We start from the raw sequence: 25,064 nt of genomic DNA, 5'->3' as shown, positions 1-25,064 counted from the left end.
TGCTAGGTTATTTAATTTAGTGTGTTCTGTCTCCCTCTAAGCCTGCTTACCTTACTCTCCTCCCTTCGTACTCATTGACATATAAATGTTTTCCCTACCCCCTCCCTCTCTCTGCCTCCGCCCCCCTCTGTCTATTTAAGGCCACCCCACAGAGACGATCACCTCTCTCTGTACCTGGGTTGCTCTCTCTATGTATCTTGGTGATATCTGTCTGCTTATATGTCTGTCTATAGTTTTCTGGTTATATTCTATGTCGCTATTTCATTATACCTGATGATGATTGCTTGTGTTGCAATCGAAACGTCGTATGCTATTATTTAATTTATTATTTTATTTTTATACGTGACTTTACCGAAAAAACCAAAGAATAATTCCTGCAGTCACGAAAGCTCCAAAATTAAGATTGAACCACTTCTACGGGGAAGTTCCAAGTTTACCTTTTTCTCTTTCTCTGGGTTTCTTGTTCTCTCTCTCTGCCTGTATATTTAGTGTAATTTTCTCTGTCTACACTCGTTTTGTATCGTTCTTAGGTTCTGCTCTGTCTGTGTGTCTCCGTTCCTCTTTTTTTATGTTTTGTCTTTCTTTGGAATTTTCACACTTAAATTCTAACTTAGCAATCTTTGAAATACGTAATCGACCAGGCAATGCGTTAATTGTGTGTTGACCGACTCTCTGTGTCGTTTACATAACATTTCGATACTTTGCTAGGTTATTTAATTTAGTGTGTTCTGTCTCCCTCTAAGCCTGCTTACCTTACTCTCCTCCCTTCGTACTCATTGACATATAAATGTTTTCCCTACCCCCTCCCTCTCTCTGCCTCCGCCCCCCTCTGTCTATTTAAGGCCACCCCACAGAGACGATCACCTCTCTCTGTACCTGGGTTGCTCTCTCTATGTATCTTGGTGATATCTGTCTGCTTATATGTCTGTCTATAGTTTTCTGGTTATATTCTATGTCGCTATTTCATTATACCTGATGATGATTGCTTGTGTTGCAATCGAAACGTCGTATGCTATTATTTAATTTATTATTTTATTTTTATACGTGACTTTACCGAAAAAACCAAAGAATAATTCCTGCAGTCACGAAAGCTCCAAAATTAAGATTGAACCACTTCTACGGGGAAGTTCCAAGTTTACCTTTTTCTCTTTCTCTGGGTTTCTTGTTCTCTCTCTCTGCCTGTATATTTAGTGTAATTTTCTCTGTCTACACTCGTTTTGTATCGTTCTTAGGTTCTGCTCTGTCTGTGTGTCTCCGTTCCTCTTTTTTTATGTTTTGTCTTTCTTTGGAATTTTCACACTTAAATTCTAACTTAGCAATCTTTGAAATACGTAATCGACCAGGCAATGCGTTAATTGTGTGTTGACCGACTCTCTGTGTCGTTTTACATAACATTTCGATACTTTGCTAGGTTATTTAATTTAGTGTGTTCTGTCTCCCTCTAAGCCTGCTTACCTTACTCTCCTCCCTTCGTACTCATTGACATATAAATGTTTTCCCTACCCCCTCCCTCTCTCTGCCTCCGCCCCCCTCTGTCTATTTAAGGCCACCCCACAGAGACGATCACCTCTCTCTGTACCTGGGTTGCTCTCTCTATGTATCTTGGTGATATCTGTCTGCTTATATGTCTGTCTATAGTTTTCTGGTTATATTCTATGTCGCTATTTCATTATACCTGATGATGATTGCTTGTGTTGCAATCGAAACGTCGTATGCTATTATTTAATTTATTATTTTATTTTTATACGTGACTTTACCGAAAAAACCAAAGAATAATTCCTGCAGTCACGAAAGCTCCAAAATTAAGATTGAACCACTTCTACGGGGAAGTTCCAAGTTTACCTTTTTCTCTTTCTCTGGGTTTCTTGTTCTCTCTCTCTGCCTGTATATTTAGTGTAATTTTCTCTGTCTACACTCGTTTTGTATCGTTCTTAGGTTCTGCTCTGTCTGTGTGTCTCCGTTCCTCTTTTTTTATGTTTTGTCTTTCTTTGGAATTTTCACACTTAAATTCTAACTTAGCAATCTTTGAAATACGTAATCGACCAGGCAATGCGTTAATTGTGTGTTGACCGACTCTCTGTGTCGTTTTACATAACATTTCGATACTTTGCTAGGTTATTTAATTTAGTGTGTTCTGTCTCCCTCTAAGCCTGCTTACCTTACTCTCCTCCCTTCGTACTCATTGACATATAAATGTTTTCCCTACCCCCTCCCTCTCTCTGCCTCCGCCCCCCTCTGTCTATTTAAGGCCACCCCACAGAGACGATCACCTCTCTCTGTACCTGGGTTGCTCTCTCTATGTATCTTGGTGATATCTGTCTGCTTATATGTCTGTCTATAGTTTTCTGGTTATATTCTATGTCGCTATTTCATTATACCTGATGATGATTGCTTGTGTTGCAATCGAAACGTCGTATGCTATTATTTAATTTATTATTTTATTTTTATACGTGACTTTACCGAAAAAACCAAAGAATAATTCCTGCAGTCACGAAAGCTCCAAAATTAAGATTGAACCACTTCTACGGGGAAGTTCCAAGTTTACCTTTTTCTCTTTCTCTGGGTTTCTTGTTCTCTCTCTCTGCCTGTATATTTAGTGTAATTTTCTCTGTCTACACTCGTTTTGTATCGTTCTTAGGTTCTGCTCTGTCTGTGTGTCTCCGTTCCTCTTTTTTTTTATGTTTTGTCTTTCTTTGGAATTTTCACACTTAAATTCTAACTTAGCAATCTTTGAAATACGTAATCGACCAGGCAATGCGTTAATTGTGTGTTGACCGACTCTCTGTGTCGTTTTACATAACATTTCGATACTTTGCTAGGTTATTTAATTTAGTGTGTTCTGTCTCCCTCTAAGCCTGCTTACCTTACTCTCCTCCCTTCGTACTCATTGACATATAAATGTTTTCCCTACCCCCTCCCTCTCTCTGCCTCCGCCCCCCTCTGTCTATTTAAGGCCACCCCACAGAGACGATCACCTCTCTCTGTACCTGGGTTGCTCTCTCTATGTATCTTGGTGATATCTGTCTGCTTATATGTCTGTCTATAGTTTTCTGGTTATATTCTATGTCGCTATTTCATTATACCTGATGATGATTGCTTGTGTTGCAATCGAAACGTCGTATGCTATTATTTAATTTATTATTTTATTTTTATACGTGACTTTACCGAAAAAACCAAAGAATAATTCCTGCAGTCACGAAAGCTCCAAAATTAAGATTGAACCACTTCTACGGGGAAGTTCCAAGTTTACCTTTTTCTCTTTCTCTGGGTTTCTTGTTCTCTCTCTCTGCCTGTATATTTAGTGTAATTTTCTCTGTCTACACTCGTTTTGTATCGTTCTTAGGTTCTGCTCTGTCTGTGTGTCTCCGTTCCTCTTTTTTTATGTTTTGTCTTTCTTTGGAATTTTCACACTTAAATTCTAACTTAGCAATCTTTGAAATACGTAATCGACCAGGCAATGCGTTAATTGTGTGTTGACCGACTCTCTGTGTCGTTTTACATAACATTTCGATACTTTGCTAGGTTATTTAATTTAGTGTGTTCTGTCTCCCTCTAAGCCTGCTTACCTTACTCTCCTCCCTTCGTACTCATTGACATATAAATGTTTTCCCTACCCCCTCCCTCTCTCTGCCTCCGCCCCCCTCTGTCTATTTAAGGCCACCCCACAGAGACGATCACCTCTCTCTGTACCTGGGTTGCTCTCTCTATGTATCTTGGTGATATCTGTCTGCTTATATGTCTGTCTATAGTTTTCTGGTTATATTCTATGTCGCTATTTCATTATACCTGATGATGATTGCTTGTGTTGCAATCGAAACGTCGTATGCTATTATTTAATTTATTATTTTATTTTTATACGTGACTTTACCGAAAAAACCAAAGAATAATTCCTGCAGTCACGAAAGCTCCAAAATTAAGATTGAACCACTTCTACGGGGAAGTTCCAAGTTTACCTTTTTTCTCTTTCTCTGGGTTTCTTGTTCTCTCTCTCTGCCTGTATATTTAGTGTAATTTTCTCTGTCTACACTCGTTTTGTATCGTTCTTAGGTTCTGCTCTGTCTGTGTGTCTCCGTTCCTCTTTTTTTTTTATGTTTTGTCTTTCTTTGGAATTTTCACACTTAAATTCTAACTTAGCAATCTTTGAAATACGTAATCGACCAGGCAATGCGTTAATTGTGTGTTGACCGACTCTCTGTGTCGTTTTACATAACATTTCGATACTTTGCTAGGTTATTTAATTTAGTGTGTTCTGTCTCCCTCTAAGCCTGCTTACCTTACTCTCCTCCCTTCGTACTCATTGACATATAAATGTTTTCCCTACCCCCTCCCTCTCTCTGCCTCCGCCCCCCTCTGTCTATTTAAGGCCACCCCACAGAGACGATCACCTCTCTCTGTACCTGGGTTGCTCTCTCTATGTATCTTGGTGATATCTGTCTGCTTATATGTCTGTCTATAGTTTTCTGGTTATATTCTATGTCGCTATTTCATTATACCTGATGATGATTGCTTGTGTTGCAATCGAAACGTCGTATGCTATTATTTAATTTATTATTTTATTTTTATACGTGACTTTACCGAAAAAACCAAAGAATAATTCCTGCAGTCACGAAAGCTCCAAAATTAAGATTGAACCACTTCTACGGGGAAGTTCCAAGTTTACCTTTTTCTCTTTCTCTGGGTTTCTTGTTCTCTCTCTCTGCCTGTATATTTAGTGTAATTTTCTCTGTCTACACTCGTTTTGTATCGTTCTTAGGTTCTGCTCTGTCTGTGTGTCTCCGTTCCTCTTTTTTTATGTTTTGTCTTTCTTTGGAATTTTCACACTTAAATTCTAACTTAGCAATCTTTGAAATACGTAATCGACCAGGCAATGCGTTAATTGTGTGTTGACCGACTCTCTGTGTCGTTTTACATAACATTTCGATACTTTGCTAGGTTATTTAATTTAGTGTGTTCTGTCTCCCTCTAAGCCTGCTTACCTTACTCTCCTCCCTTCGTACTCATTGACATATAAATGTTTTCCCTACCCCCTCCCTCTCTCTGCCTCCGCCCCCCTCTGTCTATTTAAGGCCACCCCACAGAGACGATCACCTCTCTCTGTACCTGGGTTGCTCTCTCTATGTATCTTGGTGATATCTGTCTGCTTATATGTCTGTCTATAGTTTTCTGGTTATATTCTATGTCGCTATTTCATTATACCTGATGATGATTGCTTGTGTTGCAATCGAAACGTCGTATGCTATTATTTAATTTATTATTTTATTTTTATACGTGACTTTACCGAAAAAACCAAAGAATAATTCCTGCAGTCACGAAAGCTCCAAAATTAAGATTGAACCACTTCTACGGGGAAGTTCCAAGTTTACCTTTTTCTCTTTCTCTGGGTTTCTTGTTCTCTCTCTCTGCCTGTATATTTAGTGTAATTTTCTCTGTCTACACTCGTTTTGTATCGTTCTTAGGTTCTGCTCTGTCTGTGTGTCTCCGTTCCTCTTTTTTTATGTTTTGTCTTTCTTTGGAATTTTCACACTTAAATTCTAACTTAGCAATCTTTGAAATACGTAATCGACCAGGCAATGCGTTAATTGTGTGTTGACCGACTCTCTGTGTCGTTTTACATAACATTTCGATACTTTGCTAGGTTATTTAATTTAGTGTGTTCTGTCTCCCTCTAAGCCTGCTTACCTTACTCTCCTCCCTTCGTACTCATTGACATATAAATGTTTTCCCTACCCCCTCCCTCTCTCTGCCTCCGCCCCCCTCTGTCTATTTAAGGCCACCCCACAGAGACGATCACCTCTCTCTGTACCTGGGTTGCTCTCTCTATGTATCTTGGTGATATCTGTCTGCTTATATGTCTGTCTATAGTTTTCTGGTTATATTCTATGTCGCTATTTCATTATACCTGATGATGATTGCTTGTGTTGCAATCGAAACGTCGTATGCTATTATTTAATTTATTATTTTATTTTTATACGTGACTTTACCGAAAAAACCAAAGAATAATTCCTGCAGTCACGAAAGCTCCAAAATTAAGATTCGGCGCTTATTTTTTGTATACGCGCGTGTGCGTTTAACTCCAAAAATAAACAATCCTCCATCGATTAAGGCAGTCGCCGTCACTTGAGCGGGGTTGGTTCGCTTATCGTCAAGCTCGCATTAAGTCCCTTCTGTGCGTGGCTACAGTATTAGCCGATCCTTAGCACTCACGGTAGGGTCTGTAGTTGTGGCACGCGTTGAGCGGTACGATGTCGTTCCATCCACGTTCAGTCGCTTCTCGCGGGGCCTCCGGCAGGTGCCCATACCCCGGCTCGCCAGGAGAAGGCAGTGCAGCAAGTGGATCCGATCGCCATCTGTTTGCATCTGTACGGGGATGGGGGGTGGGGGTTGCTCCATCGCGTAAGGTGTGGGTTTTTCTCCGGGTACTCCGGAATGCTCCCACTTTGTAGCACGAACGCTCATCAATCATTTGGCTGCAAACATCCAGCCAAAACATGGCTGGGAACGTCCAGCCAAATTATTGCAGTGTTAATCAGGGCGGCCGCTGGGCTCGAACCGTGAAACTCTGCAGCAACAAGTGGTGAACGCGCTACCGCTGGGCCGTGTCACTGCCCAGTGGCTCGCGCACTCCTCTGCGAACCTGGCCACCTAAAGTTCGATTTGCCTGCCATATAGTTGGGGAGTCGTTGTTGTATTCAGTGTCCACTAAGTGTAACATCCCAACGATCTAAATATTGGGTTGTAGAACGTTTCATCACTCTGAGGTTTCTCCCCAACATAGCCGCAGAGTCAGCTGGGCACATGACCCATTCATGGGAAGGAGGAATTTGTCGTGGTTTGATTCGATAATAAACACACTGAATGCTTGGAGGAAACATATACTAATACGTTACTCTATAATACATACACATATGCCATGAAGAATGGCCCCATTCTAGAACGTCAGTTATTATATTTGTTTAATTTAAGGCCACAGTGTTACTGACAAACGTGTTGAGTGTTATTGTTAATTGTGCACCACTGCCAACGCAGCAGCGGCATCACAAATTAGTCCGATTAGAAAATTGATTAAATAAACACACGTTAGTAGCTGCAGGGGGCTTACACGCGAGCTTTATTTTATGAAACATAACGGCATACGTTGTATATTTTACATTACTTCCCACGATCGATTCGTTTCTCGGGAATCTTAAGAATCGGTTTTGACTGCTGCCGTATTCTTACAATTACAAGACACCTCCGAATTAGCACGACCGGTTACTTGCGGTGCGAAAGAAGTTAAACTAAAATGATACAAACCTTGTCACAGACGCACGCACGCACACACAAGCCTCCTAAATTACAATACGCACCCCCCAACTTTAGCTTTTTTTTAAATACAGGAGGGGGGGGGGGGAGTGTGCGTCTTATATTCGGGAGCATACGATAATTGACGAGTCGACGCATAGTTTCATAATTAAAGTACTAACTAACCACCCACTTTCAATTCATGGTCACTAACAAACAGTTACTGTTTGCCGTGAACGACATTCATTGATTCGTTCACCCGTGTTAAGGACTCGGTCTGCCACACGCTCACTGTGTCGTCTCATCCACCACTGTGTTCAACCACCACGCACAATGTGGGCCGCAACAACTCACCCTGTCACTCACTCAACCTCTCACTCACTCACCCTCTCACTCACCCACTCACTCACCCACTCACTCACCCACTCACTCACCCACTCACTCACCCACTCACTCACCCACTCACTCACCCACTCACTCACCCACTCACTCACCACACTGTGGGTTTCAGCAACTCACCCTGTCGCTCACCCTCTCACTCACCTACTCACTGCACTGCGAGTCCCAGCAACTCACCCTCTCACTCACCCTCTCACTCACCCCCTCACTCACCCACTTACCACACTGCGGGTCGCAGCAACACACCCTGTCTCTCACTCACCCTCTCACTCACCCTCTCACCCACTCACTCACCCACTCACTTACCCTGTCACTCACCCACTCACCACACTGCGGGACGCAGCAACTCACCCTGTCGCTCACTCACCCTCTCACTCACCCACTCACCCTCTCACTCACCCTCTCACCCACTCACTCACCCACTCACCCTCTCACTCACCCTCTCACCCACTCACTCACCCACTCACTCACTCACCCTCTCACTCACCCTCTCACCCACTCACTCACCCTCTCACTCACCCACTCACCCACTCACCCTCTCACTCACCCTCTCACTCACCCTCTCACCCTCTCACTCACCCTCTCACCCACTCACTCACCCTCTCACTCACCCACTCACCCACTCACCCTCTCACTCACCCTCTCACCCACTCACTCACCCTCTCACTCACCACACTGCTTCTTGCATCGGCCACTCTTCTCGAGTTGAAATTTCCCACCCACCTCGTCTGTCGCCCTCCTCCCCAGCCTCCCCCCAATTCCTTACAGACACCGTTGCTTCATTCGAGAAAGCGTTACACGTCTCTGTTCACAACGTACACGGTGCTGTTGGCTGCTGGCCGCTTGCCGTTTCGGAGCTGTGCTCAGCAAATTGCGATTAAGCGTAAAGAGGCAATAATCAATGTGTCGCGTGTTCAGCCGTCGCGAGAGTAGTCGCCCCACGTGTGCTCGACACACACACACACGGCGTGGTGTATATTATTATGCCCACGTTTATCTCGAGTGCTGTCTTATCGCTCGCAAAGTTATCATTTTCATAATTGACTCGCGTTTCTGAAAAGCGGCAATAGATGGTGATAGTGAAATCTGGCCGGTTGAAGCGGGGGGGGGGGTGATAGTGGGGGGGGGGGGTATACATTCTGTAAAACACCGTCTCCAGTGATACAGATAATCTGTATACACACACTACACACAGATACTACACCGTTTAGCCTTACGGGATCGGAGGAGAGGGCGCGTACGAGGTGGTTGGTTGGTTTCAGTTTCAGTTTTCATGTATTAGGTGTAGCCCTGTGAGCCATTCGGCTCTTGAATCGGGTGCAACCGCAACAAACAAAAACATGGACAAGAAACATCTTAAAGTGACTACGCGCAACATAAAAATCCAGGAAAAAACATGCAAAGTCTCCCAACTCAAAGCACTTTTTCTAAAAAGTGGAGGGGAAAACCCAGAGAACCCTGAGAAAAAATTATCACGCGACCACGGGCAGAACGCGCAAACGTACGACGGTAAAAATCACGTTGAGGCCAATCACCAAATCACGCGGGATTAGCGTTCAATCGTGGTGATGCTGGACGAGTCGGTCACAGCACTTGCCCCAGCCAGCAGCGTCTCAAATGTTTATACGGGGGATCTTTGTCTTTGTGCGGTGGTCGTAATTACCCCCCCCCCCAAAAAAAAACTCATCACATTCGTCGATAACACTCGCCGAATATGAGATGTGCGTGTGTATATATTTATATGTAATAATAGGCGACGTTTTAAGCAAGGTCCTTCTTCGTGGCACGCGTTTAACACGTGCTACATGAACATCTGGCCAGTGCGCTCAAACAATTGACAAATTACACGTGTTATTAATAAAGGGCAGCTGCCCGAAACGTCGCCTGTTGGATGTTTATTTTCCTTTCGGGCAGCGTTATTGACTCGCGCGTTGAGAGTTGGGGGTTGGTTTTTTTTTCGCGTGTGTGCTTAAGCGCCACTGCCAACACAGTATCGCAAACAAAATGCGTTTAATGATCTACAGCTCTTTGTCAATCCACTGCTGGATGATAAGCCTTGCCACGCCACGTCACTGGAGGCGCATGCTACACGTGGAACACGTAAAGAGGGTCATGTTAATATGCACACTCTCTGTATCAAAGACAAAGATCACCGGTATAGCCTTCAGACTGTTGGGGCAAGTGCCGTTAGCGAGCGGCACCCGTGAAGGCCGGCGCGGCACACGAGGGGGGGGGGGGCAGGACCACGCTTCCGTCCCCTTTGTCATCCTGGTGGTGATGTTTACACACCGCACTAGGTACTGGTTTTAAGGCTGAGTCGACCTAGGGGAGGTCCACAACTGGTGCAGAAAATCGTCACCGATGTTGGCCATGAGCGGGAATCGAACTCGGTCGCTAGGTTCGTAGCACAGTGCGCTAACCACTGCACCACCGCTCCCCACACTATATATCTGTAATACGTGAACACGGGATCTCTGCTTACCATAGAGACGAACGAATTTAACTTAATAACTAAGACATCAAATATATTAATTATCCAATTATGTGCTATGAAGAAGGGTCATTGCCCGAAACGTCAGCTATATTTTTAAAGCAAGTGTTATTGAAGAATGTGAGTTTTTTGTCGTAAATATCTCGCCCTGACCCACGGGCTCTTTACATTTGGATGTGGTTAGTGAACAACGCAGGGTCATTTGCGATGTATTATTTCTCGACACGATACGAGTTACAATTTCACGATTATCTCAATATCAGCTTTCCATAAATCACAATTGATTTGTGAGTTAGGCCATAAATTATCATTGGCACGTTAATCGGTGCCGCTGCGTTGGCTGTGGTACAACCAGAAGCAACATTAACTCACAAAAGACAACTCAACATATTCTACCGTAAAGTCACGTAGGTAAAAAATATAAATATAGTTAAAAATAAATAAATTAAATCACGACGTTTCTGAAGAAGGACGCTTGTGTTGCGCCCGAAACGTCGTGATTTAATTTATTTGTTTTCATTTTTAATTTATTTTATATTTTTTTACCTACGTGACTTTTGCCTAAAAAACCAAAGAGAGTCACGAAAACTTCAAATCTAGAAAGAATTCCACGGTAACACTGTGGCCTTAAAAATACATAAAATATACTAGCTGACGTTTCGGACAACGACTCTGTGTGTGTGTTTTTATTAATAGTAATTGGCGCGTCTCTTACCACTTCTGTTTTCACACCGTGAGCGTTTCATTTGTTTGGCTGTGTTGGGTGGCGGGTGGTTTTTACGACACAAATATTATCTCGATCATTCCGTGTGGCCTGACCCCAAAAAAAAATCAACCGTGAATCGTAATCCTGGCTGCGACGGCATCTGCGTTACACATATATGTATCTCTGGGGGTGACGTTCTGCTCTTCTTAATGTATTCATCGTAAAGAGCGCTTGAACATTCTTGAACTGCAAGTTTACTGAACTGAAATATTTTTTGAGACATTATCTGCTGGTGATGCTGCTGATGTTGCGTTGACATATTCTTTGGTTCTTTCGGTAAAGTCACGTAGATAGAAAATTTAAGTAAATAAAATATAAAAACAACAATCAACAACCGAACTCAACACAACCATCAACAGCACTGCGCAAGCCTTACAAGACAACACAATATATAAGGGACGACGTTTCGGGCAATTAGGGACACACAGGATTATATTCTTTTTAACGAATCGCATAGAGTAATATTTCACTTGTGTTAACAAATGTTCAATTAACGTTAACGCATGATGCACGAATTCTATTTTGGAATAAATGTATTACTTTAAAATATAAATTTACAGCTGCCTTCTTTAGCATACATAAAAACGAATTGAACCCGTTCGTCTTAAGTCTGTTCTTCCCATTGTTTAACGTCATCTGAAAACGAATAAGAAAAATAGGCGTTAACGGATAAAACATGACCTTAAAGAATAACAATTTAAATGTTTTAATGCCAGTGTTAAAATACCTACATGAAATAACCCTTCGTGTCCTGACTGTTGCGCCACGCTGTATGGCACGTGTGTTCTTCACGATAATTGTATCCAGGCCCCAGCCTGCTTAGCCTGCAGGGTCTGATGAGGCTGGGGAGCTTTGTGCGCGAGTTGGTCATAGGCAGCGTAACGCTACGTGAAGATCTTCCAGTTGAAGGTTAATTTATTGAATATATCGGCACGTAGTCGACGGATTATACGATGGAACCTGCCCCACATCCCTCGGTTTTAAAGGAGTGGAGGTTGTGGTGCGTCTTGTAATCCGGTGGGAGCACGCGTGTAATTTGTGAGACCATAGGTTTTTTTATTTTTGGAGTTAGATCACGTAAATATAAATGTGTCGTTAAAACCAACACCACCCCGACACACCCAATTAGTGAGGTTTGTCACGTAAACAGAACATGCCACTTCGTTACTAGCACAACAAAACACCGCTGTGCTGTACTAGTAACGAATTGGCACGTTTTATTTACGTGTCAAACCTTACTAATTGGCTGTGCCGGGTGGTGGCGGGGTTAACGACACGTTCATATTTACGCGAACTAACCCCCCCCAAAAAAACTACTTGTATTATGGAGAATATTTGGTCTCGAAAGCCGCGACTACTGTTGCTTGTCACCACTTGTGAGACAAGATTTGTCTCGATTCATCGACACACCATTTCAGGCGCGTCTCGCAGTCGGGGGCAATGTGGTAGAGATCGTGCGCGTGTGTATGTGCACGTGTGTGTGTGTGCGCGTGTGTGTGTGTGCGCGTGTGTGTGTGTGCACGTGTGTGTGTGCACGTGTGTGTGTGTGCGTTAGGGGACGCGCAGTGGGAGAATCGTCAGGGGCGAGCGGTTTTATAAAGCGGTATAAAACCCGGTCTCAGGTATAGAACCCGGCCTCAGGTATAGAACCCGCACTCAGGTATAGAACCTGGTCTCAGGTATAAAACCCAGTCTCAGGTATAAAACGCGGCCTCAAGCAGGTCGGGGAACGCGTGTAGACGTGGAGGGTCGAAGTGCACTTACCGTGCAGGCGTCACGGCGAGAGTCTGTGAGTGTGTACCTGTGTGTGTACTGTGTGTGTGTACTCTGAGTGTACTCTGTGTGTACTGCGTGTGTGTACTCTGTGAGTGTACTCTGTGTGTCGTACTGTGTGTACTCTGTGTGTGTCGTCTGTGTGTACTCTGTGTGTGTACTCTGTGTGTGTGTACTCTGTGTGTGTACTCTGTGTGTGTACTCTGTGTGTGTGCTCTGAGTGTTATGTGTGTACTGTGAGTGCACTGTGTGTGTAGTGTGTGTACTCTGAGTGTGTACTCTGAGTGTGTACTCTGTGTGTACTGTGTGTACTCTGAGTGTGTACTCTGTGTGTACTGTGTTTGTACTCTGTGTGTACTCTATGTGTGTAGTCTGTGTGTACTGTGTGTGTACTTTGTGTGCACTTTGTGTGTGTACTGTGTGTGTACTCTGTGTGTGTGTACTCTGTGTGTACTGTTAGTGTGTACTCTGTGTGTACTCTATGTGTACTGTGTGTGTACTGTGTGTACTCTGAGTGTGTACTCTGTGTGTACTGTGTTTGTACTCTGTGTGTACTCTATGTGTGTAGTCTGTGTGTACTGTGTGTGTACTCTGTGTGTACTCTGAGTGTGTACTCTGTGTGTAATCTGAGTGTGTACTCTGTGTGTACTCTAAGTGTGTACTCTGAGTGTGTACTCTGTGTGTACTGTGTGTGTACTCTGTGTGTGTACTGTGTGTATACCCTGTGTGTGTACTCTGTGTGTACTGTGTGTATACCCTGTGTGTACTGTGTGTACTCTGTGTGTGTACTCTGTGTGTACTCTGTGTGTGTACTGTGAGTGTACTCCGTGTGTGTACTGTGTGTGTACTCTGAGTGTGTACTCCGTGTGTACTGAGTGTGTACTCTGAGTGTGTACTCCGTGTGTACTGTGAGTGTACTCCGTGTGTGTACTGAGTGTGTACTCTGAGTGTGTACTCCGTGTGTACTGAGTGTGTACTCTGAGTGTGTACTCCGTGTGTACTGTGAGTGTACTCCGTGTGTGTACTGAGTGTGTACTCTGAGTGTGTACTCCGTGTGTACTCTGAGTGTGTACTCCGTGTGTACTGTGAGTGTACTCCGTGTGTACTGAGTGTGTACTCTGAGTGTGTACTCCGTGTGTACTCTGTGTGTACTCTGTGTGTACTCTGTGTGTACCGAGCCTGAACTCTGAGTGTGTACTGTGAGTGTGGTCTTATCTTTGCGTATTGTGTGTACTGTGTCCTTAGTGTTGTACTGTGTGTACTGTGTGTGTACTCTGTGAGTGTACTCTTGAGTGTGTACTGTGTGTACCGAGCCTGAACTCTGAGTGTATACTGTGTGTACTGAGTGTGTACTGTGTGTACTGAGTGTGTACTTTGAGTACTGGGTGTGTACTGGGAGTGTCTACGATCTATTGTGAGTGCGTACTCTGAATTGTGTACTCTGAGTGTACTGTGAGTGTAGCCTCGTCTTTGTGTACTGCGAGTGTGTACTGTGTACTGTGAGTGTCGCCTTGTCTTTGTGTACTCTGAGTGTTTTACTGTGTCTGTACTGTTTACTGTGAGTTTTGTACTGACTGTGTAATCAGTGTACTATGTAATGCACTGTGGGGGTGTACTGTGATGTGTACGATGAGTGTATGATAGTATCTGAACCGGTCTTGAGCCTCCCCTAGGTCGACTCAGCCTCAAATGAGTACCTGCTGCGGTGTGTAAACATCGCCACTGGGGAGACAAAGGCGGCCGGGCGTGGTGCCGGGCACCCACCTCCTCGTGTTCCATTCTGACCTTCATTAGATGCTCGCTAACAGCACTTGCCCCAACAGTCTGTTAAAGGCTACACGGGGGAGCTTTGTCTTAATTTTGTCTTGTACGTTCAGAGTGTTGTACCGAGGGTGTTGTGCAATTGAGTTTTGCAATATGACTGTTATATAATTGAGGCTGTTACGCGTTCAGTGTTGTGATATGTGTTTATACATTGAGCGCACGATACAATGGGTATCGTGCTCTGTAATGCAATGAGCGTTGTACTACGAGTGCCACATGCATTGACGCACTCACTGTGCTACAAACACGGAGATCCCACGCATCTCGCCGAGTTTGTATCGTAGGGAGCCGTTCCACCGCTCTCATATTGTATTATGTTTACGGGGAGAAATAAAAACCCTTGGTTTCGTAGAACGCGTGTTTCGGCTATACGCGGTTTACGTAATGAGCTCTGTTTTCCGAAAACACGACTGGGTGATGTTTCGGCCATACGCGGTTCCACGTTTGCTAACGTTAGGCTTCGCGAGACGCCAGAGTGCTACATCCGTTGTGTATACAAATTATATACAAAGATCCGCAATTATAGCATCAGTTGACTTGTAGGGCAAGTCAATTGAACTGTTAGCGAGCTCCTATGAAGGGGGGTCGGTTGCCAGCGTAACGCCCGGCCTCCTTTGCCTCTCTCTCCTGGCAATGTGTAAGTACCGCACCAGGAACTCATTTGAAGCGAAGGCTAAATCGACCACTGCGCCACCGCTCCACATACACACACACACATCATCCATACATCCAAACACACGATCTCTAGATGCCCGGCCGTAAAGACGCAGACTCGTCCTGCGCTGGCCCACACCGTATTTTACTATCGCATGTAACACGGGTGGATGTTATTGAGCGCTCATAAAACACGATGGTTAGTGTTCTTCATCATCAGCAGCAGCAGCAGCAGCATCGTCATTAGTGGCAGCCACGCATAGCGCACGATACTCGCAGTAAAACAGGGCTGGCCAATTACCATTGTCGACATTGGCCCTGGAGTTTACATGGATAATAATTGCAATTGAGAGCAATAGAGCCACAGTCTAATGCAGACTCTGCTTCGATTTAAAGCTTTCGTGACTGCAGGGATTCATCTTCTTGGTTCTTTCGGTAAAGTCACGTAGAAGGGAAATAATAAAAAAATAAAACATAATTAAATAAATTATATTATATTTTAAAATAACTAAAATAAAAAATCATTAAATCATTTTATTATGTTTTAATTTTATTATTTCCCTTCGACGTGACTTTACCGAAAGAACCAAGAAGCAGACTCTGCTACTAATTAATTGACAATCAAATCTCACTTCTTGGTCGTGGCTGCGCTATGGTTATAAGCTATATGAAATTCGTTTTAATATGCAATGCAATGTGCCAGCAACGTTGTAAAATGTTGTGTTTATTTCACACTGACATCGCGCGATGTTAGCAAAAAGTTTCGCTTGCTGGAAGGCGGGACAGAAGGACGTTCACTTCCAAAGGATGTGCTGGCTGTTTAATATAAATCAGTTTAATTAGTAATCATACTTCTTTGGTTATTGAAGGGGTTTGTCCCTTACTCAATAGCTTACTAATGCGAATTTCATTTCATTTTATTATGTTGAATTTGTATTATTTTATTATTTCCCTTCTACGTGACTTTACCGAAAGAACCAAGAATATAGCTTACTAATTGTGTAACTATTTACATGCCCATTAAAATATATATGTGTAAACTGGTCATCAGAAAATATTTTAAAGATGTAATTGTCACCAGGCCCCCAATGGTGTAAACAAGTCCAGTCTCCAACTCGTATCATACTTTCTGTCTCTTTTCTGGCCTCGATTACTTTTGTGCCATTAAGAAGGGCCGTTGCCCGAAACGTTGCCAATTTAATTGTTGTCTTCTTCTTAAAAAAGCCCACGGTGTTATTGAAGAACAAGTTGAGTTTAAAAACAATTGTATGCAAATGTGTATCATGTATGCTCCGAACTATAAGACACACTTTCGCCTTTCACGGGGGGGGGGGCTGCGGCTTATAATCCGATACTTGTGCGTACGCGACCAGATTTGTCTAACTTGATTGTGATACACCCGGCACAATGTTTGAGGTGCGTCTCACCTTGCGAAGCTTCGTCTTGCAATCGGGAGAATACGGTGAACGGTTGCGCGCACACACACACACAACATTGACTGCCAACGTGACATTACACAGCGGGTGGTTCGCGCACTGCGGTCTGAAATCCGGCAACTTGAGTTCGATTCCTGACCACGGCTAACGTGGGTGGCGAGTGATACTTGATACTGAGCGGAGTCCGCGTTGTGAAGTATGGTCAAGCAACCCCCCGAAACCGACACCATCCAACAATTTAATAAATTGTAATAAATTATATATATATACATTGACTTATAAACATGCGTGCCCATATATGTGTGTACACACATACATCAGTATTCATACACACGCAGACATCACAAATTATCATCTAATACATATATAGGCGATTGATATATATTACATAAAACTCAACATATTCGTCAATAACGCTGTGGCGCCTTAAACATATATCTGATAGTCGACGGTTCGGACAACGGCCCTTCTTCATTGCACACAGCGAGGTAGAGTGAGAGTATGCACCTGTATGAATGTAATCATAAATAGCGATTCAGTGCGTATATTTGCGAAATATTACTTCGGAAACATTACACGGAGTTACTCGCTCACCGGGGAAAGTGAACTCCAACACAAACACGGGAAGGAAGCCGCTCGCACGATTATTGTTTTTGATTAGCGACGCATTTCCATAAAGACAAAGCCCCCCCCCCCCCCCAGTATAGCTCACGTGGACCGCAGGGGCAAGTGCTGTTAGCGAGCACCTATGAAGGCCGGCACGGCGCACGAGGGGGTAGGTGGCCAGCAGAACCACGCCCGGCCGCCTTTGTCTCCCCAGTGGCGATGTTTAAGCGCAACGCACCATGTGAGCCAATTTTAGGGCCGAGTCGACCTAGGGGTGGTCCAGGACCGGTTCGGATGATGCGTCACCGGTGTTTGGTGGCCGTGAGTCGAACTCGGGTCGCCGGGTTCGTAGCGTAGCGCGCGAACTGCTACACTACCGCTCCCCACAATACAAACACACGCACACGCACATGCCGTATGTTAGAATTACGCGGGCCCGGCCGTATTTGTCTCCCCAGTGTTGCTGTAGCTCCAGGATGGTTTCAGAATTATTCGCCACTGATGTTTGCCGGGAGCGGGAATCGCTAACACTCAATTCGCCAGGTCTGTAGCGCGCAGTGCGCGGTATACACTATACACACACTATATATACAAACACACTACATTATATATACTACATTAAATATACAGTATGGTGTATATACACCCACTATATACTCTCACTGGCAAATTAACCGTACGTAAATGGTACCCATACGGTTCGCCGATTGCGAGTTGAATATTTAGTTTTTACAACACATATATTGCACATTTAACGATGTCTCTGGCCGTACGTTGGCAGGCACTGTATTTATTCGTGTATGCATTGTTTTACTATGGGTGTTATCAAGGTCCCCCGTGTAGCCTGTAACGGACTGTTGGGGCAAGTGCTGTTGGGGCAAGTGCTGTTAGCGAGTAGCACCTATGAAGGCCGGCACGGCACACGAGGGGGGGAGGGGGGGGGTGGCCAGCACCACGCCCGGCCGCCTTTGTCTCCCCAGTGACGGTATTTACACATCGCACCAGGTACGCGATTATAAGACGCACTTCCAATGATTATTTTAAAGTTATTGGGGGAATCGTTCACACGTACTGCAGAGTATTAATAGCGCGTTCTCTGTATCGAGAGAGATGCACTCCAAACCTGTGCCCGGTGTCAATGAAGTTATCGGGATTTGGCCACACACACACACATGGGTTGTAAAGTGCAGGTTCGAACACTCGGTATCTCTGGCCTCTCGATGAGCTCTGAAGAAGGGCCGTTGCCCGAAACGTCGAAAATTGCCGTATATATCTTTTTTACTTTAAGGTTACGGTGTTATTGAGTAATGTGTTGAATGTTCAGTCAATCACTCAGAACAGACCGTACAACAGCGTGTGACGACGCATTGCCCCGATCCACAAATACGCAGCGGTGATGATGCACCACTCCACTTGCTCCTTGACGCGGTTGTCTGGCTTCACCACCCGAATGTGAAATCGTAGTCGTTGCTCTGAATCTGCACCAGCAGCAGCCGCCGTACGAAAGAAGAAGAAAAGTAAGAATATTAAAACGTGATTGTCCGTTCTCCGGGCCAGTTCATGCCGTCTCGAAGTGAAGCGTGCATTTTGTAGAGAGAGAAAAAAGCATTCTCAACCCCGATTGTCTGTACGTTGCTCAAGCTTGTACAGTTTTTTGGGTTTTCGAATAATGCTCGTCTTGAAATGGGAAACAAACATTCAATATGGAGTACGAAAATCAATCGACACATTCGTCAACATCACTGTGGCCTTAGAAGGGAAAACAAGTATAAAATACAACATTTTGGGCAAATGCATTTCTCCACAGCGCGTATTGGCCCACCGTCGTTCATAGAACATAATGTATGTGCTATGTAGATAGGCCATTATTTGAAACTTCGCCTGTTTTACATATATGTAACTTTTAAGGCCACAGTGTTATTGACGAATGGTATTAGAGTGATAAGCTCTTGAGCTGTGTATATTTAGAACTTCTTCCGCACCGTACGTAGCCAACCGTCCTTATCAGACATGTACCTGCTGGGGAGATGATTGTCACATGGCAGGATCGAGCGAGGTTTAGGTTTTTAGTTTGGCGTAGGTAAAAAAAAAACATTGCAGCAATAAATGTTCACATTTTTGACGGGGACCTAGCGACAGAAACCTGGTTTGCTGAGGCAAAGAAAGCACGAACACAAACAATCCACAAACAACTGGGCACGGTCACGTTCCCAACGGCAAGGTTTTGCGTCGACATGGTTGATTGACGTGGTGGCAGCCTGGTGAGGCCTTTATCCAGCAGTGGATTGACCATGGCTGATGCTGATGATTATGACACTTGCTGTCCGTGCAGACACAACCACTCGCGATATTTATATATTTGTTGCATTCTTTCTCCGACAGATGGAAGAGCTGTGATTCTCAAGATACTCCAAACGCAAGTTGCTCTGTACATATATATTTTTCTATTCAAATCGCGGTAATGTTAACGCTTCCATATTAATCACCAGCCACGTACTTTGCGCGCTGCGTGGAAGCGATCCGAATAATCGTCACCATCATTGCCATCGTCACCACCATCATCACGCAAGTGGAATGACGCACAACGGAAGCCGAGTGAAGCCAGAGAACTCTCCCTACTCCATCCCCTACCCGGGCAGCAGCCCCCCGACCTTCTCCGCCTTCTCCGTGGCTTCGACCATCAAGTACGGCGACAAGCTCATCGGCGGCGGCGGGGGTGGCCTTGGCGGGATGGGCCCTTCCCGGGACGTCATCCCCTCGTCCCCTTCGCCGAGCTCGTCCGGCCCGGGCGGGCCCGGCGGCGACGCGGAAGGCCCGGGCAGCCCGGCGATGACGATGAAGGAGCGCTATGCCCACCACGCCACCCACTCCTGGATCCCCGCCGCGGTGGCGCCCGGCCACTCGCACATGGGGGCCTCCTCCCAGATCGGCGGCGGCGGCGGAGGAGGAGGGCACGACCCCTACTTGTTCGACCGCTCCGCCGGCGGCTACCTCTTCTCGGCCACCGGCGGGCAGGATCCGTCGGCTCCGCCCTCGTCCATCTACCCGGGGCTCGGCCTGCAGGCGCCGGGCGTCGCGCAGCCGGCGCCGCCCGCCTACTCGCACGGGGACGGGGCCTTCCTGCCCGGCTCGCCCTCGCCTGTTTACGTGCCGAGCGGCCGCGTGCCCGGGTGCATGCCCTCGGCCTTGCCCCCGGGCATCCCCGCCGCGTACCTGCAGAGCGCGGCGGCGGCGGCCGCGGCGGCCGCCGCCGCCGCGGCCGCCCAGCAGAACATGTGGGTGTCCCAGGCGGGGGACATTCAGGCGGGACAGTACGGCTCAGCGGCGTCGGTGAGCTCGGCTCACTCCTCGATGTCGCCGCGCTTCACCATGAGTTTCGCGCCCAGTCCCCCCTGCTCCATCGCCGGCTCGGTCGCCTCCTCCCTCGGCGGCGGCGGAGGCGGCGGCGGCTCCATCGGGGGCCACGGGCAGATGTCGGGCTCCGGGGGCGGTCCGTCTCGCTTGGAGCAGGGCGCCTACGGCCTCAACGCCCTGCACGCGCGGGGAGATCAGTACTCGGCGCAGCTGGGGGGCCGCTCCCTGAACGGGGGGTACGCGAGCGCGTACCCTTACGTGGGAGCGGACGTGGGGTGGCCCCCCAGCGCTTTCGACAGCCCCATCCTCCACAACCTCCACCACGGAATGGGCGGCCGGCGACCGGGCCCCATGGGTGAGTACCGCGGGGCGATGCACACAACAACGTCGTCACCCATCGCACATCGCGTAACGTCGCACATCACACAACATCATCCCACATCACCCATCGCCCATCGCGCAACGTCGCACATTACACAACATCGTGCCACATCACCCATCGCCCATCGCGTAACGTCGCACATCACACAACATCATCCCACATCACCCATCGCACAACGCGTAACGTCGCACATCACACAACATCATCCCACATCACCCATCGCCCATCGCGTAACGTCGCACATCACACAACATCATCCCACATCACCCATCGCCCATCGCGCAACGTCGCACATTACACAACATCGTGCCACATCACCAATCGCCCATCGCGTAACGTCGCACATCACACAACATCATCCCACATCACCCATCGCCCATCGCGCAACGTCGCACATTACACAACATCGTGCCACATCACCCATCGCCCATCGCGTAACGTCGCACATCACACAACATCATCCCACATCACCCATCGCCCATCGCGCAACGTCGCACATTACACAACATCGTGCCACATCACCCATCGCCCATCGCGTAACGTCACACATCACACAACATCGTCGTTGCACATCACCCATCGCACATCATCGTTGCACATGACCCATCGTGCAACGTCGCAACGTCGCACATCATCGTGTGTCAGTCACAGCGCTTACAACAAGAACGAATTATTTGCTGCCGCGTTGGCAGTGGTGCACAAGCACGACTAACAACACAACCCAACGCATTCGTCAATAACAACATTGTGCCAACTTAAAAGGTAAAATTATATAATAGGCGATGTCTCGGACACTTCGCCTTGCAACGGATTGCCGTGTCATGGCGCGATAGAGGTCATCGTCATTATAATAATAACAATAATTATATTCTTGGGAAAAATATTTGTATTATTTTATAATTTCCCTTCTACGTGACTTTACCGAAAGAACCAAGAATATGAATCCCTGCAAGTCACGAAAGCTTAAATCAATAATTATTATCTCAAAGTAGTTTTGGTCGTACAGAGCCAAGTAAGGATTAATTTTTACCGGAAGACGCCAGGGACTTACGCTATCGATTACGAGTTATGTACGACTGATGACCTATTTGACCTAGGTCAAAAAAATTGCGATGAGAATCTTAAGCGTTGCTGACTGATCGATCGCGATGAGTGAGTGAGTGTTGCACCTAATGTACAACGAGTGACGCTGGCGACGTGTCAGGGAATGGCCCTGTGATGTGCTATGAAGGACCATTGCCCGAAACGTCGCCTGTTATATTTCTGTATTTCTCTTTTAAGGCCATAGTGTTGTTGACGGATGTGTTCAAGGTTCCTTTGTTAAGTGTGCTTGTGCACAACTGCCAACGCTGATCTCGACAAGGAGAATAAAAGCGTCACGCAAACTCCGGTCATCCTCGCAGCGGCTTCTGGCTGGCTGTCGAACAAAGACGGTCGGCGCATCGCACGCTTTCATATGTGCTCCTGAGGCCGTCTGGAACGCTCTTCCGATATTAGGAAGCCACTGGAGCTATGCACTTTTAAATGTCGCTTGAAAACTAGTTTCTTGTAAACAGAATGTTGTGTATAGTTCGTTTTCATTCCCCCGCACCTCCGATTAGCGCGGTTGGCTACGTACGGTGCGAAATAAGTTCAACATCCATACAACATAATTTTGTCTTACGAGACCTCTCAGGTCGCTCATGCGATACGATTTTCAATAAAAATTGGGAGTGCGTCTGAGAATCCGGTGCGTGCGCGTGAGTGTGTGAGAGAGACCGGATTTGTGTAACTTCATGGACACCGGACCCAAATTTGGGGTGCGTCTTACATTCCCAAACATCTTATAATCCTAAGAATACCGTACTTGTTTGTTATTTTACCGAGACCAAATAACGTTCTGTACGTGGAGGGTTGAAAGAGTGCTAGATGAAATAACTCTTAATTTTTTTCGAAATCGTTTTTGACGCTAACGTTAATAGAGAGCTGGTATATTTACATATATACGCACGATTCCTCGGTAACGGAATTACAAGAGCACTGCAGGGCATATTTGGCCACGCACCCCACCCGCTGTGGGCGCACAATAGGCAACTACTAACCGCCAGTGCCCAATGTTGTGTAATTCCGTTACCGTGACGTTTACCCCGTGCCACGTACGCACCTTGAACTTCTTTTGCACGTACTTTGGTGGCGAATATTAGCACACACAGCATCGGCCGTTGTGTGTGCTAACGGCACCTGCTCCTCTCGTCTGTTAAGGCTATACGGGGGATCTTTGTCTTCATTTTGTGTGTGTACGTATTTCGTGCGGAGCGGTGGCTGCAGTGGTCAGCGCACTGCGCTTCGAACCCAGCGACCAGAGTTTGTTGACCGCTCACCACCGGTAATGGTGGAGAATGTTAACTGGTTCGTGGGCCTCCCCTAGATCGACTCAGCCTTAAACGAGCACCTGATGCGGTGTGTAAAAAGATCAGCACTGGGGAGACAAAAGCGGCCTTGATAGATCCTCGCTAACAACGCTTGTCCCTACGCATTTCATAAGTAGTACTAATCACATATCTGCATTTCCCATAAATATGCTAAATTCCTCTTGATATGCAAATTATTTTGTCAAGGCGCTCTTCCCCTTACAACCCAGCTTAAAAATACGCTCCAAGCGTGGTGGTGTTTCATTCAGACGCTGTCTCCCCGACAGACCTGGTGTTCACCTGAGGACGGCTGCTTGCGTTGTGGCCGAAACGTCGTGAGAATAATTTTATTTTGTTTTATTTTTATTATTTTATTATTTCCCTTCTACGTGACTTTACCGAAAGAACCAAGAAGATGCTTGTCCCAACAGTCTGTTAAATACTCTATGCTACATAGATGGCCACAAACAACACTTGCCTCTCTCTACAGTCTGTTATAGGCGATGTTGGTACCTGTTACTTTGCTGTGCTGGGTGCGCACGTTTGGACGTTGGAATTGTGTGGCTGCTCGCATGTGCCTTGCGCAGACCTTAATAGGCGCTCGCTAACACTTGCCACGACAGTGTATAGAAGGCAATACGGGGGGGGGATCTACGATATTTGCGGGCGCGTGCATGTGTGCGTGTGTGAGAGTATATGTGTGTGCGCGCCCGTGTGTGTGAAAGTGTGTGTGTGCCCATGTGTGTGTGCACATGCGTGTATATGTGTGTACATGCGTGTGTGTGCCCATGTGTGTGTGCACATGCGTGTATGTGTGTACATGCGTGTGTGTGCCCATGTGTGGGTGGACATGCGTGTGTGTGCGCCCATGTGTGTGTGCGCCCATGTGTGTGTGCACATGCGTGTGTGTGTATGTGCCCATGTGTGTGTGTGGGCGTGCGCGCACGTGTGTCAGTGTTCGCGTATGTACGTACGTATATGTGTTTGAACGTGCGTGTGCTCGCGTGCGCGTGTGTGTGGGTGTGTGCGCGCGTGTGTGTGTGGGTGTGCGCGCGCGTGAGTGGGGGTGTGCGCGCTCGTATGTGTGGGGATGTGTGCGCGTATGTGTTCTGTGTTTGCATTTGTGTGTGTTGTGTCTGCAAATATGTGTTTATGTTACCCGTGTGTGCGTGTGTGATTTCGTGTGTGTGCTTATATGTCCAAATGTGTGTGTACGCGCGTGCGTGTGCTTGTATGTATATGTGTGTATGTGTGTGTATGTATGTATTTGTGTGTGTATGTGTGTGTGTATTGTGGGGAGCGGTAGTGTAGCAGTTAGCACTGCGCTACGAACTTGGCGACCCTGGGTTCGATTCCCGATCACGGCCAAAACCAGTGACGATTTTCTGAACCGATCCTGGGCCTCCCGGAGGTCGACTCAGCCTCAAAATGAGTACCTGGTTCGATGTGTATACATCGCCACTAGGGAGACAAAGGCGGCCGGGCGTGGTGTTGACCACCGGACCCCCTCGTGTGCCGTGCCGGCCTTCATAGGTGCTACTCGCTAACAGCACTTGCCTCAACAGTCTGTTAAGTCTACACGACCGATTCACCGCCCTACATCCAGTGGGGGGAAAAAAACCCTCAATAACACTGGTTAAGAGGGGACATTTAGGCAACGTTTCGACCAATGGCCCTTCTTCAAAGAACACATCACGTGCACCCATCA

The 25,064-nt window shown here is 46.3% G+C and overlaps 1 protein-coding gene across 2 annotated transcripts in view; it reads left to right on the top strand.

The window, feature by feature from the left end:
• The window catches only part of LOC133353324 (transcription factor GATA-4-like), a 63,033-nt gene that overhangs the window by 10,420 nt on the left and 27,549 nt on the right, over window positions 1-25,064 (top strand). For both annotated transcript variants that reach the window (XM_061569467.1, XM_061569466.1), the window contains exon 2: window positions 19,613-20,939. In XM_061569467.1, the coding sequence (XP_061425451.1) occupies window positions 19,805-20,939 (1,135 nt within the window). In that variant the 5' untranslated portion in view covers window positions 19,613-19,804. The remainder of the gene's footprint in view (window positions 1-19,612; window positions 20,940-25,064) is intronic.

This window comes from Lethenteron reissneri, chromosome 43 (assembly GCF_015708825.2).
Source record: "Lethenteron reissneri isolate LAM-NWPU_2019-01 chromosome 43, ASM1570882v1, whole genome shotgun sequence".
Lineage (NCBI taxonomy): Eukaryota > Metazoa > Chordata > Hyperoartia > Petromyzontiformes > Petromyzontidae > Lethenteron > Lethenteron reissneri.
Note: the sequence above shows the minus strand (reverse complement) of the source record. Positions and strands in the feature narration are given on the sequence as shown.